At 47.0% G+C, this 15,150-nt stretch overlaps 1 protein-coding gene and 2 non-coding genes across 3 annotated transcripts; 2 read left to right on the top strand and 1 right to left on the bottom strand.

Moving 5' to 3' along the window:
• Nucleotides 1-761: 761 nt before the first annotated feature.
• On the top strand, nucleotides 762-834 carry TRNAK-CUU. The gene has a single exon. It is a non-coding gene; the product is annotated as a tRNA-Lys (tRNA).
• A 2,585-nt stretch (nucleotides 835-3,419) lies between these two features.
• Nucleotides 3,420-3,528, bottom strand: TRNAL-CAA. Its single transcript has 2 exons — nucleotides 3,491-3,528; nucleotides 3,420-3,465 (listed from the first exon to the last, which is right to left on the bottom strand). It is a non-coding gene; the product is annotated as a tRNA-Leu (tRNA).
• A 5,612-nt stretch (nucleotides 3,529-9,140) lies between these two features.
• On the top strand, nucleotides 9,141-14,616 carry LOC102943971. The gene is made up of 5 exons (XM_043528518.1): nucleotides 9,141-9,195; nucleotides 9,384-9,567; nucleotides 10,762-10,837; nucleotides 11,507-11,537; nucleotides 13,225-14,616. Exons 1-5 carry the CDS (start codon nucleotides 9,141-9,143, stop codon nucleotides 13,395-13,397), a joined length of 519 nt encoding a protein of 172 aa, XP_043384453.1. The 3' UTR covers nucleotides 13,398-14,616.
• Nucleotides 14,617-15,150: the final 534 nt, after the last annotated feature.

The raw sequence follows: 15,150 nt of genomic DNA, 5'->3' as shown, positions 1-15,150 counted from the left end.
AAACTAATTATGTTAGCTGTTTTGCATTATTAAAGTTTTATCCCGTTGCAAATAGTTCGAATCCAAAACCAGCCCATTTCCCTTAAGACCCGGCTCCCAGACCCTGGGAAAGCGCCAGGAGCACTGGCTGAGAGATTTCCGAATTGTTTTAGTTAGAGGCGAGAGGGACGATTTCCCTGGGCGTGAGGGAGACGAAAAGGGGCAGCTCAGTGTTCATGTTGTTTTTATTTCCTAAATCCTTTTGGCAAAGGGTTTTATCTGCTACACCCCGAAGGCCCCACAGCTGCTGCTTGGAGACGTTATTCTATTGAGAGATCTCTCTTGTTAACGTAACCAAAGGGGAAACTGTGCTAGTTTAATGAATTAACTGAGTTCTTCTTATTCTCTTTTCTGTTAATATAGGGTTGAATAAAGGAGGCTAGAGGGGGTAGGGGAATGCACCTTTTAGGGGGTGTCAGGTTTGTGAATGAAGAGCAGCAGAAAAGGAGAAAGTGAAACTGGCTTTCATTACAGTAACACAACCCTATTTAAAGCGGGAGTTGGCTTGTGGTGTGTAAAGCAGAGAGGTGGGGGTGATCCATCATGCTGTGGCTATCCGGTGGTGAACCCTCAAGCGCCTGGAGCCTTGTAACAGCTCCTATTTAGAACAGGGTGAAAGAACCAGGAAAGAAGGTTACTGTCAGAAAAGACACCTCAGAGCCCAAATGGCCATAGGGCTCCTTCCACACTGTCACTATGCATGGGACCACCTTATAAGTACAGCCTGGCTAGCTCAGTCGGTAGAGCATGAGACTCTTAATCTCAGGGTCGTGGGTTCGAGCCCCACGTTGGGCGGAATGTTTTCCTGCTTAAGGTACAGTGTCATTATTTTGGTTATCCTCTCAACCTGAACTGAAATGCATTCTCTGTTCTCAGGACGATCTTAGACAGGAAATGTCTTTTCCTGTCTCTGAGCTTTAATACAACATGAAGAGAGGACAGATTGATGGTTCCATTATCCTATGAGAGCGAGAGAGGATTTTTCTCTTCTGTTCTACCCCAGACAAGAGAGGGAAAAAATAACTCTTCAGCAGCTGATTGTCCCCCTTCAGTGATCTGTACTCTACTTCTTTCTACATTGTCTCCAGCTCTGCACTGGGCTGCATATAACTACTTCCCTCTCATAGTCTCCACGCAGCCCCTCTTTATTTTCATAGAGATTTTTTCAGGCTGAAGATTTCAACCACTTTGTATTAATTCCTTGTACATTTCGGTAACTCCTTGTTACTTCATCAGTGATGATTTATAAAAACAGGCTTGAGAGTAAAACAAGATGGTAATAAACCAACTTTTTTATATAAAAGAAGACATGCCCTCAATTAATAATGAAAATTGTTTTAATTTTTTTCTGTTTCTCTTTTATGTCAATGTATTCTGCTAAAAATATGAAGGGAACAGTAAGGAAATTAGTAGCTCAGAGCTTGTGTTAACATCATTTGAAGGAGTGTTATAGAAAAAAATAAGAGTTATTTTAACAGGGGAAAGTGATGTTGTATGTTAAAAGGCTGGCTTAGAAATTTCCAGTGATTATTTTCTGATTCCTAACACCCTGACCCTGCCTAGACAGGAAAGCAAGGGAAATGTGATCATCAGTCAATAGATGTTTCTGACATGAAAAGGGGACATGTGGCTATTTGTAGTTAGCTCAAAAAAAACTGTAAGGGGACTGTTGCCCCCTTACTAACATTCAGTGAGGGTGTTTTACTTGCTAGCTCCCAGTACTAAAGGGGGAAGGGTCGATGGGAAATCAGGACCCTGAGACTGACAGTCCCCAGGAACAATGGGGAGAGACCAATGCTTCAGGTCAACCTGAATGACAGGGCGGGCAGGCTAATCAGGGAGTCAGGAGGCCAGGGAGGTCCCGTCCTCCTCCGGGTGAGCTGGAATTGCATGGGTCAGACAGAGTGGGGCTGAGCTAAGGAGGAAGCAGGGGCTCAAGCTGAGCTGGGGAGGAGAGCTGTGCCAGATCCAGAGGGACCAGAAAAGAATCCCAGAGAGAGCAGACCCTGTCCTGGGAGCAGAGCTGCAGCCCCAAAGCCAGAGGCACAACCCAGGCAGAGCAGACTTGCCCTCGGAGCAGAGCTGCAGCAACCAGAGCCAGAGGGGGCAGAAAAGCAGCCCAGGAAGCAGGTCAGTGCTGGGAGCAGAGTCACAGAAGCAGCCTGCGGAGCAGACCTGTCCTGGGAGGAGAGCTGTAGTAACCAGAGCCAGAGAGGCCAGAGAAGCAGCCCAGGGAGCTGGATGCAGAGCAGCAGCCGTGCTGAGGCAGAGTGGGGCTGAAGCTGAGACAGAGTGGAGCTGGAGCTGGGGCTGGGGCTGGGGCTGGGGCTGGGGCTGGAGCAGTCCGGAGCCGGGTGTGGTGAGCAGCTGGGGAGAGTGAGGGGGGAACCTGGGCAGCAGGTCCAGCACAGTTTGATTGATATCTGAGCCAGGAGGCTCTGCAGACTCGGAGTGGGGTTGGTAACCCTGACAGGGCGGGGGCAACGCTGGGAAGAAGGGCCCTGCCACCTAGAGCCTGAGAGTGTGTGGCCACCACCAGAGCAAGTGTCCAACCCACAGCATCCCTGCAGCACAGCCAGAGCCTGAGAAGGAGGCCTGGGACTTACAAGGAACAGACTGTGAACTGCCCTGATGTTCCAGAGACACTGTTTGTGATGTCCCTGCCACAGAGCGGGTTGATGTGTTTCCTTTAACCTTTCCCATTTTTCCTTATTCTTTTTAAAATTAGTTGTTGATTTAAATGACTTGTATTTGCTTTAAATTGTATGTAATGATCAGTAGTTCAGGGAAGTGCCCAGTGCAGAGAGAGTACCCCAGAGTGGGGACACCCTAGCCCCTGTCCTAGGTGACCACAGCAGGGTTGGGTGTCAAGCCCCCCAGGAATCCTGGGCCCAGCCTTGTTGGGGTTATGAGGACTCTGCCAGACAGGAGAGTGGAAGGGGAGTCCTCAAGGACAGGGAGGCCTCTGGATAGAGGAAGTGGGAGCGAGGACTCAGATCCTTTTGCTAGCCCACTTCACCGGGGTAGTGCAGAAGCCAGGAAAGTTCCAAGCAGGGGAAATGTGATCATCAATCAATAGACGTTTCTGACATGAAAAGGAGACATGACGCTATTTGTAGTTAGCTCAAAAGAAACAAAAGAGGGAGAAACTGCTGGCTGGGAGCTAAATATGCAGGACCAAGGATTGGGATTAATCATAGAATATCAGGGTTGGAAGGGACCTCAGCAGGTCATCTAGTCCAACCCCCTGCTCAAAGCAGGACTAAGCCCCAATTTTTGCCCCAGATCCCTAAATGGCCCCCTCAAGGATTGAGCTCACAACCCTGGGTTTAGCAGGCCAATGCTTAAACCACTGAGCTATCCTTCCCCCCAAAAAGATGTGTCAGAAGTGGGATTTGAACCCACGCCTCTATACAGAGGCCAGAATACCCAGGAGAGGGGAAGATAGAGCCTTGAATCTGACGCCTTAGACTACTCGGCCATCCTGACACTAGGATTCTTCTAAGCTCCCAAATGATGGTCTATTTTTTCCCACAAAGTGCAGGCAAATTTCTGCCTTTAGGGTCTAGTATCTTGAAGGAAAACACAGAGAGAGTTGGTCCCTAGATCTAGAACAGAACAACCTTGGGGATACAAAACAAAGATTAAATATCCATATGTACTGACCTAGAAGGATAATGGACAGTAGAGATTCTCTGCTCACAAAAGGTCTGGTATAACCCACATTATTAGGAGGGTTTTTTTTTAAATATATATATATATTGTATCCCTGGTTTTCAAAAGTACAGAACACTGCATGGCTGGCGTTCCTTTTTTTGGAACACAGGATTGAACTGATCTCTGTGTTTGGTGTCAGGACATACCATAGAGAAAAAGGAACCTTTGAATTATTTTGGCTTCCTCTGCAGAACTGGGACAAGAGCAGAAGGCATGTCCTACACCAATAACAATTTACTGTAACTGCAGATACTGGTGGTCTTTAGTCCTTCTCCCATTCTGTCTCTGTGACTCCCCAACAAGTGGGTGGAGTTGGACTGATGGGCTCAGAACAGAACATTCATGGAGGATCCATGTGTTGAGTTCTCTAAGACGATTCTGTCAGGGGATGAGGATGGATTCCCCAGCCCCAGATGGCCTTTGGCTCTGTACTCTCAGATCCCAAAGACCATAGGGGATCTGAAAGAAGCCAGGGTCTTCTGCAGAGAGGACATGTACCTGCATCCTGATTCTGATCCATCCCTCTGTCTGCATGAATGGATTGTTTCAAGGATGAGTTCCCTGGCACACAGTGCTCAATGGAAGTTAACTCTCCATTTTTTCCCCCAACAGAACTTCAAGGTGGACAGTGCCTATCCTCCTGGTCTCCATTGTATCCCTACCCCACTTCTCCTCAGGTGTGTATTCCCCGCTCCAGGGTGGGAACTGATCCACTGGCATGCAGGAAGGCTGTGATCTGCAGAGAGAGGACCATTCAAATGGGTAGTTCTTTCCGGGCAATCTAGGAATCAACTCACATACGGTATGTCTTCGCTGCAGAGTTAGTCCAGGTGGTTGGTGCTTGGGTTTTAGCCTAGTCACATGGCAAATCTGTACCCAAATGACTGTGTCCACACTCAGCTGTGTGTCTGGGAGAATGGCCCATGGTTCTTTGGCTGTAGTAAGCTGAGTCACTCAGTGATTCTTTCCCCATGAATTCCCAGTGGGCAGGATTGAATTGTGCGGGTCCTTCTGGGAACATGTGGGGAGGGGGAATGTGAGAAGGAGTTATAGGACTATGACCACTCAAGTGGTTTAGCCCAGCGGTTTTCAGCCAGGGGGCCGTGAGCAGGTTTCAGGGGGGCCACAAAGCAGGGCCAGTGTTAGACTTGCTGGGGCCCAGGGCAGAAAGCTGAAGCCTCGCAGTGTGGGGCTGAAACCCAGGGCTTCCAGCCCTGCCACCTGGGGCTAAAGCCAAAGCCTGAGCCACTTAGCTTTATGGGGACCGCTGTGGCATGGGGCCCTGGGCAATTGCCCTGCTTGCTACCCCCTAATGCCGGCCCCATCCCCGGTCTTCATCCCCAGTCCTCCCCCTCCCACCCAGCGCCTCCTGCACACCACTGAATAACTGTTCCGTGGTATGCAGGAGGTGATGGGGGGGGGGCTTGGCTGCCGGTGGGTGCTAAGCACCCGCTCATTTTTTTTTCTGTGGGTGCTCAAGCCCTGGAGCACCCACGGAGTCAGCGCCTATGAACTGGAGTTCTACTAACCCTGGCCTTACACGGCAGTGTAGACATACATAGAGTTAACTTATCTGTGTTTGGGAAGCACAGTGCTGGAAAGGAGGGTGAGGCGCCTGATTACTCAGGTGCAGGGTGTGTGGGGGAAGCATTGTTCCAGGGAAACAATATCCCCCACCCCCATCCCGGAGACTGAACAACCTGTGACCATTGGTTCAAACAGAATTGCTTTGTATGTAGAGCTGTGGTGGATCTTGTGAGAAGGCAGGCGGAGACCTTGAGACGGCAGACGCTTGGACTTCAGTTTGCCAGCAGGCTGCTTGGCTGGATATCGCATGGTAAGAGATCCCCCAATAAGATTTGAATTGCTTTTGACTTTTCTACGTAAAGCGTTCATCATCTTTCTTCTTCTTCCTATGCTGGGCTCCAGCTAACACCTGTAGCTTTCATTAGGCCTGTTTAAAGAGTATTAACTGCACAAGATTCACCCTCTAAAGTCAGTGAAAGCAGAACACGGGTCCGACTGTTCTGAGTTGCTTTTATACCAAAGGTCAAGACACACCTTTACTACAGAAGGTGATGTTTCATAGGCAGCTACTTAAGTACAGGATCAGCTAGGGTGTTCTACAGGAGCCTGCTTAGCTCAGTTGGTAAAGCATAGGACTTCTAATATAAAGTTTGTAGCACTTAGCCCTGTGTTGGGTGGAAGGTATTTAATCATTTCCAGCTCAATACAAATTTTCAAATGGGCTGCACCCCCAACATTTTGCACATTCATGCACTTGCCTGTCTTTGGTCTTATAAATGTCTCCTGGTGACAGGTCATTTGCTGGCAGGTCCTGTCGTCCCCTCCAATAGTGGAAGCTTAGACTAGTAATTTCTAGGGTAGTCAAAATCCCTTCTTTGGTAGCAGATCCAGAGAAAGAGGAAACCTGTGGTTCTAGCAAGTCCTTTGTCTTGCATGAAGTCCAGTAACTCATAAGAGAACATTGTTTTCTGCTTGTAGTATGGAGTTCAGCAGCTACATTATTGGCACTGAAGGTGGCTTTTGTGTTTGCTTCAGGGCTTGGAGCTCAGCCAAAGGGAACAGGGGGTGTTTATCATAAGAGATGACTGAATAGAAAAGTAAAGATGATTCAAGCCAGGGCACTTATGGGCCCTGGGAAGATGGATTACAAAACAGGGAGGGCCAGATCCTTAGTTGACCTAAACAAATTTAGGACCATTGACTTCAAAGGAGCTACGCTGATTTACAGCATTGAGGATCTGAGCCAGAAGAGCGCACCCATCTGTGTATTTTCTGCTCTATGTGCTCATGACTATATTTGTTTCTCTCTTTCTCTCTTTCTCTCAAGTGAAACATACCAGCAAACTTCCCAGTATTTGTTTAAAAGGAAAATATGAAAAACAGATTTACTCCCAATCTAACTCTAGATCTTCTCTCTATCAGGCTAAAAAAATTCTAGTCCCTGAAATCTCTCATCATATTACTCTGACCAGTTTTGCTGACCTACTCTGGACCTTTTCCAAGCCAAGAATAAATCCCTCCAGTGAAGGAATCTGTAGGTGAAACTCTACATCTTGTGCTATGCTGAAGGTCAGACTAGAATGATCACAATCATCCCTTCCCACCTTAAAATCTGAATCTCAGCTACATCTTTCTTAAAGGGAGCTGATCAGAATGAGACATGTGGCCCCAGATTATATTTGTCAGCAGCATTTTATTATGGTTTGTTGGCTGATTTGCGATTGGGATAGAGCTCCAAAAGAAAAATAGCCGTTGTTGCAAAAATTGTCCACGGATTGTTAATTACATTCATGTGGTCAGAGCCTCAGCTTCAAGCCTATTCAAAAAGATGGTTAATGAAAGAAAATATAAAGGCAGACAGGTCCGGCTATTGTGTGTGTTCCTTGGAGGCTTCCTTCACAACCTTTTTGGAAATGTGATGACCACTGAGTTTTTTCTTGGGGGAAGACAGAAGGTCCCTGGAGCAGGCAATTTGTACTCTTTACTGTAAAGCAATTTTAAAACTCACTTTTCCCACCCTACAATAGGGCAGGCACCGCATAAGCCGACAGGATCAGAGAAAGCAAGACTGAAACTCTGCTCCACCACAGCCAGTTCTGGAGATATCCCTGGTGGTGTTCTGCTGAAGCACACTCAGGCTGTCTGGTTCATCTTGCCTCTTTCTCTGCTGACATGAAGGTTTTTTTCCTGGGACTTGCCACTCTCTTGTGCTTTGCAGGAGGTAAGTCCAGGACAAAAGTTGAATTAAATTGAATTTTTAAAAGAACAACATCCAGATGCTAGAACAGAATTCAGATATGAATTTCCAATGGGCTGGTTATTAGACACTGCAGTACAAGGGTTTGTTTAGCTTGTAAAGAAAGGCTAGTCCATTGGCTTGGGTTCAATTCCATGTTCTCTCCATGCCTTAGCCCCAGTTCCTCAACAGTATTTAGGTGTCTTATTCCCATTGTTTTCATTTTCTTTCTTTGCTTGATTGATTCCAATACCTTTTGAGCAGGGCGTAAATTCTCATACAGTATTTCCCGGAGCCCCCATTCTCTCCCCCCCCCCCACAGATTTGGGGCTCCGGTTTCAGTCGTGGAGCAGGGTCAGGGGAGACAGATTCTTCCTAAAAGTGTGTGTGATTGGGGTCCACAATGCCTTGCCCACTCCAGGACCCCACACTCTTACCCCTGGCCCTGCCGGGGAGCCCAGGCCCCTCCACCTGCCTTCTTAGTGGCATATCTTCGAATAGAGTTAGACTGTCTCTTTCTATCACCCACCCCTCTATTCCCTTTTCTATTATTATTATTATTATTATTATTATTCAACTCCCGGCCCATGTCTCCACCCCCCGGACTCCCTGCGCAGGGCAGATGGAGAGTCTGCAGCTGCTCACGTGGCTCTTATCCCAACCCGGATTCGGCTTCTGGCCTGGCCTAGGGGCTGGGCTTCAGGGAGAAGAGGAGGGGCAGGGGGCCAGGGCGAAAAGTGGACAAGCCATGGCCCCTTGGTCCACCCCGTTCCAGCACCCCTGAGCAGGTATCTTGGGGCTTTAGCCTCGTGAGTGTGCCAAGGTTTGGGGCTTCTGTGGCGCTCCAGGACTCGGGGCTTTAGTCCCTGGGGGCATGCCAGGGCTCAGGGCTTCAGCTCCACAGGAAGCGCCAGGGCTCAGGCCTATTTACCAAAGCTCTACTCCGGAGAGCTCTGGCAGAATTTAATCCCTGCCTTGGAGGCTCCGGGTCGTAGGGCTGATCTACACTGAACAGTCCACAGCCCTGAGAGATGTAGTTAAGCCAACTGAACCCCTGGTTTAGACAGTGGAAGACACAGCTATAGGGCTTGTCTACACTAAAAATGCTACACTGGTGCCGCGGCAGCTGTGCCACTGTAGTGCTTCAGTGCAGACACTACCTACGCCAACAAGAGGGGTTCTCCCAAAGGTAATCCACCTCCCTGAGAGGCGGTAGCTGGGTCACCAGGAGAATTCTTCTGTTGACCCAGCGCTGTCTACATTGTCTTAACAACGCTCCTCTCAGGTGTGGATATCTCACACCCCTGTTCAAGTTATTGGAATCACTCAAAGAAACCAATTGAAAACAATTGGAATAAAACACCTAAAGATTAATCTTTCAATAAAGATTATGTCCTGGGATGAAACCTCCAGGAATACATCCAACCAAAATTGGCAACCCTAGTTAGTGTAGACCAGGCCCTTGTCTCTCTAGGCTTATTTCCCATTGGTAAAACAGCACTTCCCTGCCTTCTATGGGTGTTGTGAGGATAAATGAATTAAAGACTTGAAGTACTAAGACAGTATGGTAACAGGGCCCATATAAATTCCTAAGATATCTAGAGAGAGAGCTGTAAGATATATGACCGGGACCAACAAACTGATGACACCCTTAATGGGTCCCCCTAGTGGACAAAGTGTGAAATGCTGTCTACACCCACACCAACTATTGTTTTTCTTTGGAGCAGTACTAGGGCTTGTGCTGTGGGTCTGCTCCTACACCCATTGACTTCAATAGCCAATGCTCCATTATGCCACCCCACTCACTGTCAGATGAAGCCCTGAGTTGAAGCCCTGAGTTGTTTCTTCTGTTTATCTGACGTAGCGGAGGCTCTGCGCTGCAATGTCTGCAAACGCAAGTTTCTACTCTTTGGATGCGTTCAGGGATCAGGTGAAACGACGTGTGGATGGAGGGAGAGATGTGTGAACATTAAAGCTTCTCTTGGTATGTATGGATTTCAAGGACAACTGACATCAAACTGTGTACTTATAGTGGGGTTATCCCAGTAGCAAAAGTTGTGCAGCCACAGACTTGATGGACAGGGGAGCAACAGTCAGACTGGGATATGGGGAGGGGGAAAGTTGAAAGAAAGCAGTAATTGCTTTCTTTGCAAGCATTGCCCACAACTCCAAATTCAGTCCACAATCTCAGACTCAGCGGAAATACTCATGGCACACTGATGTCATGGTTCATGACTCGGCCTTCTAGGTGTGATAATAACAACATCAATTGTGCATGAAGTAGAGCCCATTGGTGTATTTTTTGCAGGCCTGGGGTCTTGCTGTGTCACTTAGAAGTCACTTGTCTTTCTGTGCTCTCTGCTACACACAGTTGTCTGGGACTGTGTGTAGCAGAGCTGGTCAAAATATTTATTTTTAACTGCAGAAGGTGTTGCTGGTGCGGGAGTATTCTAGACCGTGGCTCTGAACCTTTCCAGAGTACTGTACCCCTTTCAGGAGGCTGATTTGTCTTGCATACCCCCAAGTTTCACTTCACTTAAAAACTACTTGCTTGCAAAATCAGACATAAAAATACAAACGTGTCACAGCCACTATTACTGAAAAATTGCTGACTTTCTCATTTTTACCATATAATTATTAAATACATGAATTGGAATATAAATATTATACTTACATTTCAGTGTATAATATATACAGTAATATAAATAAGTCATTGTCTGTATGAAATTTTAGTCTGTACTAACTTCACTAGTGCTTTTTATGTAGCCTGTTGTAAAACTAGGCAAATATCTAGATGAGTTGATGTACCCTCTGGGAGACCTCTGTTTACCCCCAGGGGTACGCGTATCCCTCATTGAGATCCACTATTCGAGAGAGAGTTTGATGGACAGATGGTGGTTGTCGAAGTTGTGGAAGCTTGAAAGCTTGTGTCAGGGCCGTCCCTAGCCATTTTGGTGCCCTAAGCACCCCCCGCTGCAGGGGTGTGTGTGTGGCCCCAGGCCTCTGCAGGGGAGCAGGAGCAGGCTTGGGGGCAGGGGAAACCACCCCCCAGCAAGAGCCGGCAGAGCGGAGCAGGTTGAGGCTGGGTCGTTCCACTTCCTGTTGCCCAGTGAGTGCAGGGCAGGCCCGACCCCATACTCACGGGGCGTTGGGAAGTGGAGTGACCCAGCCCCAGCCCACTCTGCTCTGCTCCCCTGGCTCGCAGCCTTGGGGCTTGGGGGGCAGGGGGAATTGGCCCCCAGCATTTACCGGCGAGAAGACTGGGAGCCGGTGGCACAGAGCGGGCTGGGGCTGGGTCGCTCCACGTATCGCTGCCAGGTGAGTGCAGGCCCGACCCCTACTGCAGTCCTCATGGGAAGGGGTGGAGTCGGGGGGGGGGGGGCCGTGTTGGGGTGGAGCAGGGGCGGGGGTTTTGGGGAAGGGGTGGAGCAGGGGCTGGAGCAGCACGCAGCTGCATAGGGCACCAGGAAATTTGGTGCCCCAAATTTCCTGGTGCCCGATGCAGCTGCGTACTTTGCGTATGGGTAAGGATGGCCCTGGCTTGTGTCTTTCACCAACAGAAGTTGGTCCAATAAAAGATATTACCTCATCCACCTTCTTGCTTTAATATCCTGGGACCAACACAGGTATAACAACATCGCAAATAACAATTTTTAATCTGTCACTTTTCACTGAAGAATTTTCAAATGCTATTTATTTTTTTAAAAGATTAGTTTCCTTTTCTCTTTTTCTCTCTCTAAATCCAGAGTTGTTCTGTTTTGTTTTTTAAGGATTCAGAGATCATATATATTCACAATCCCAAAGTCGGTAAAACTACTCACAGCAAAATGGAACTACTCATACCATATATATAGGTATCTCATCCGGTGAGTAAAATTGACAATACAGAAATACGTACGATGAAAACAACAACCAAAATGTGGAAAAATTACTGAACAACCAACAGGCTTCCCCCCCACAAACACCCATTTCTTTTCTTCTCTTTAGCTCTATCAGAAATCTTCAGAAAGTGAGAAAGGTAAATAAACATGTCCATGAAAAAATTCATTTTTTTTTTAAATGGATCTAACATTTCAATGACATTTTGTTCTCTTGGAGAATTGAGGCTCAGCTCTGCTGTGTGGCGTAAAGTGAGAACAACATTTTGCTCCCTAAATCCCTTGGAGATTCTTAACTAGGAGATGCTACAGAAGCACCCAGTGGTATTTGCCAGTGAGGGGTGTGCACAAGGGGGGGCAAAGGGGTGCACCCCCCCAAATCTCCATGTGTTCCTGCAGCTCATGGAGGGAGGAAGCAGCAGGGCGGCTGGCTGCCGGCTGAGATCCTCCTCCCCCCACAGCTGCTGCTTCTCCTTCCCTGCTGTTGGAATCCTACATGTTGCCGCTGCCTCCAGCCAGCTCCAGACTCACCTCAGCGGGGATCTGGAAAGCAGGGATGGGAGCCCAGCAGCAGGGAAGGAGAAGCAGCAGCTGTAGGGGGAGGTGGAGCTCAGCTGGCAGCCAGCTACCCTGCTGCTTCCTCCCTCCCTGGGCTGCAGGAAGTGCCACTGCCAGAGGGACCCGTTGCCTCCTGGCTGCTGGGCGTCCCCTCCAGAGGTGGGGGGAGAAAAGGGGGAGAGGGTCATGCAAACCTTTCATCTTTGTGTGTGTTTAACGCGCCCCTCCAAAAGTATTCACATTTAAATTCCCGGGCCCCACCCTGTTGCCACTCATTAAGTATAAGAGTCCCACCAACATCTTCTTTGGCATATGGTACCACCAAGCACTGCTTGCATCAGAAAAAGATGATGCATGGAGCCATGCAGTGAGGTAGCTTTGCCTGCACTCATCAATGTCACTAACGTAGACTCCAAGGCCAGAAGGGATCGTTGTGATCATCTAGCCTGACCTGTCCCCAAATAATACCTAGAGCAGATCTTTTAGAAAATCATCCAAACTTGATTTAAAAATTGCCAGAGATGGAGAATTCACCATGACCCTTGTTGTTCCAATGGGTAGTTACTCTCTCACTATTAAAATTTTTTGCCTTATTTCCAGACTGAATTTATCTAGCTTCAATTTCCAGCCATTGGATGGTGTTAGACCAGTGGTTCTCAACCAGGGGTATGTGTACCTCCTGGGGCTATGCAGAGGTTTTCCAGGGGGTACATCAGCTCATCTAGATATTTGCCTAGTTTTACAACAAGCTACATAAAAAGCCTAGCGAAGTCAGGACAATCTAAAATTTCATACAGACCATGACTTGTTTATACAGCTCTACGTACTATACACTAAAATGTAAGTACAATATTTACATCCCAACTACTTTATTTTATAATCATATGGTAAAAATGAGAAAGTCAGCAATTTTCCAGTAATAATGTGCTGTGACACTTTTGTATTTTTATGTCTGATTTTGTAAGCGAGTTGTTTTCAAGTGAGGTGAAACTTGGGGGTAGGCAAGACAAATCAGCCTCCTGAAAGGGGTACAGTAGTCTGGAAATGTTGAGAGCCGCTGTGTTAGACTTTTCTCTGCTAGATGGAAGAGCCCATTATCAAATATTTGTTCCCCATGTAGGTACTTATAGACTGTAATCTAATCCGCCTTCCTCTGAACTCCCTGTTCTGCAGTATCCTCAGTGATACGGGGTAATGAGTGCAGCACACAGCCTGCACCACTGGTTTATAATAATGTCTCCCAGCTGATCATAGCAAGCTGTGCCTGAGTGGATGTATGTTTTTCTAACCATGCCCCTTTTCTATCTCTCTCCTCAGGGAAATTACCTCTCTACTACCGGCTGAACTGCACCTCAGTGCAAAATTGCGGCAAGGTGAGGGCACCCGACGAATCTCACCTTACTTATGACTACACCTGCTGCAACACTGATTTCTGCAATTGAGCTGGAGGGGAGGAAGGTTGAGAGGGGTGGGGGTCAGTGTCAGTGAATCAGTTCAGCTCTTACATTTGCTGTCTCTCTTCTTCTGCAGTGCAGGGAAGGGGAACAGATCATGAGCCTCTTTTTCTGTTTCTTTTAAAATCCAGATTTTTTTTTTTTTTTTAAGATTCAGAGATATTTCCATTCTTCCTGTTGTCTTTAAAGCAGGGATCATGTCTCAGAGTGATGAAGCTTGGGGTAAAATGCTCCAAAGTGTCACTGTCAGATGTCTAATGTGGAGTATTGGAAACTGTGTTCAAAATGACATGCTGTCACTTTGTGTTAGGGGGTTGCCTGGCCCTGCAGCCAGGCTAGGGGGCTCTGAGGGAAACATGTGATCTGGGTGTGGTGAGATGCGCCTCTTTGGTTGTAGCCTGCTTTGTCTCTCTCTGTTTCAGAGTTCTTTTGTGTCTTATCATTCAGAATTCTAAGAAATCAATTTGTGTTACGTTGCAACCTTCCAGCAAGAGTATTTATGTTCTGATCCAACTTCTCCATGTGTATGCCATGAATATAACACCTAAGTCCCACTAACTTTCCATTTTACTCATAATCATTTTTCTTAGTTCCAAAGTCATAGGGCCTTTAGGAATCCATGATCCACTGAAGTCAATGGGACTGAACTCGTGTAACTGACAGTAGAACCTGGCCATGTGTCTATATTTCTTCTCCAGCTGGTCCTATTTATCGAGGTCTAAACTTGGCGGGTCTGATGCTGTAATGGCTGCTTAGCACACTGATCAGAGTCATCTCGCTGTTGCCTTGTACTCCCCCCATCTATTGGTTGTATCCACTTGTGGTGTCTCCTTCCTAAACTTAGATGGTAAGTGCTTCAGGGCAGGGCCTGTTATGTGCGTGTACAACATCTAGCACAATGGGACCTGGGCCTCTGACTGGGGCCTCTGGGCACTAGCACAGTAAAAATAAACAATAATAACAACATGATCTCTGTATTATGACAGGAGGCTAACAGATTTTTGGAGCTGGAGAGCTTAAATCAACAAGAATATTCCGCTTAATTTACTGTCTATTTAGATTGTGTGCTCATGATTTAGGACTATCTGTTGCTTTGCTTCTGTGTAGTGTGCTGCAAAATAGGGTCTGGATCTCAGGTGCTACTGCAATATACATAATAATAATAATAATAATGATCATCTTTCAAGGAAGAAATACACACACCAGCCGTGTGTATTTAAACTGCTAAATAAATCCTTCAAATGTGAAGTCACTTCAGTGTTCTGTAATTAATTTTCACCCTCTGTAAAACAGGGATAATATACTCACCTACCATGCCAGGCGTTTGGAGGCTAAATCCATTAATGTTTGTAGACCGCGTCAGGATTCCCCATTGGAGAGTGCCAAACATGACAGGTGGTCTTGTATGAAACTGGAAGGCAAAACAGTTTAAAAATGGAAAGTCAATAAGAAAATATTTTAAACATAATCCATAACTCGCCTGTGGAACCCAGTGCCACAAAGCGTCACTGAGGTCAAAAGCTTGTAAAAAGGATTAGACATTTATATAGAAAATGAGACCATCCACAATTACATCAGACAAGAAAAAAATTGATGGGATATAAATTCTGATTCTTTGGGGCATAAGCCATACAACTGGGAGAGCTCAGGGAGAAACTTCTGTGGGCATAATTGCCCTTTAGGGCATTACTTTCACCTTGTTCTGGGTGGAAGCGAAGACATGTTCAGGCTTAACTGCCAT

The sequence above is a fragment of the Chelonia mydas genome, chromosome 14 (genome assembly GCF_015237465.2).
Source record: "Chelonia mydas isolate rCheMyd1 chromosome 14, rCheMyd1.pri.v2, whole genome shotgun sequence".
Classification (NCBI taxonomy): domain Eukaryota; kingdom Metazoa; phylum Chordata; order Testudines; family Cheloniidae; genus Chelonia; species Chelonia mydas.
The sequence above is the reverse complement of the archived record's forward strand: the minus strand, read 5'-3'. Positions and strand labels throughout refer to the sequence as shown.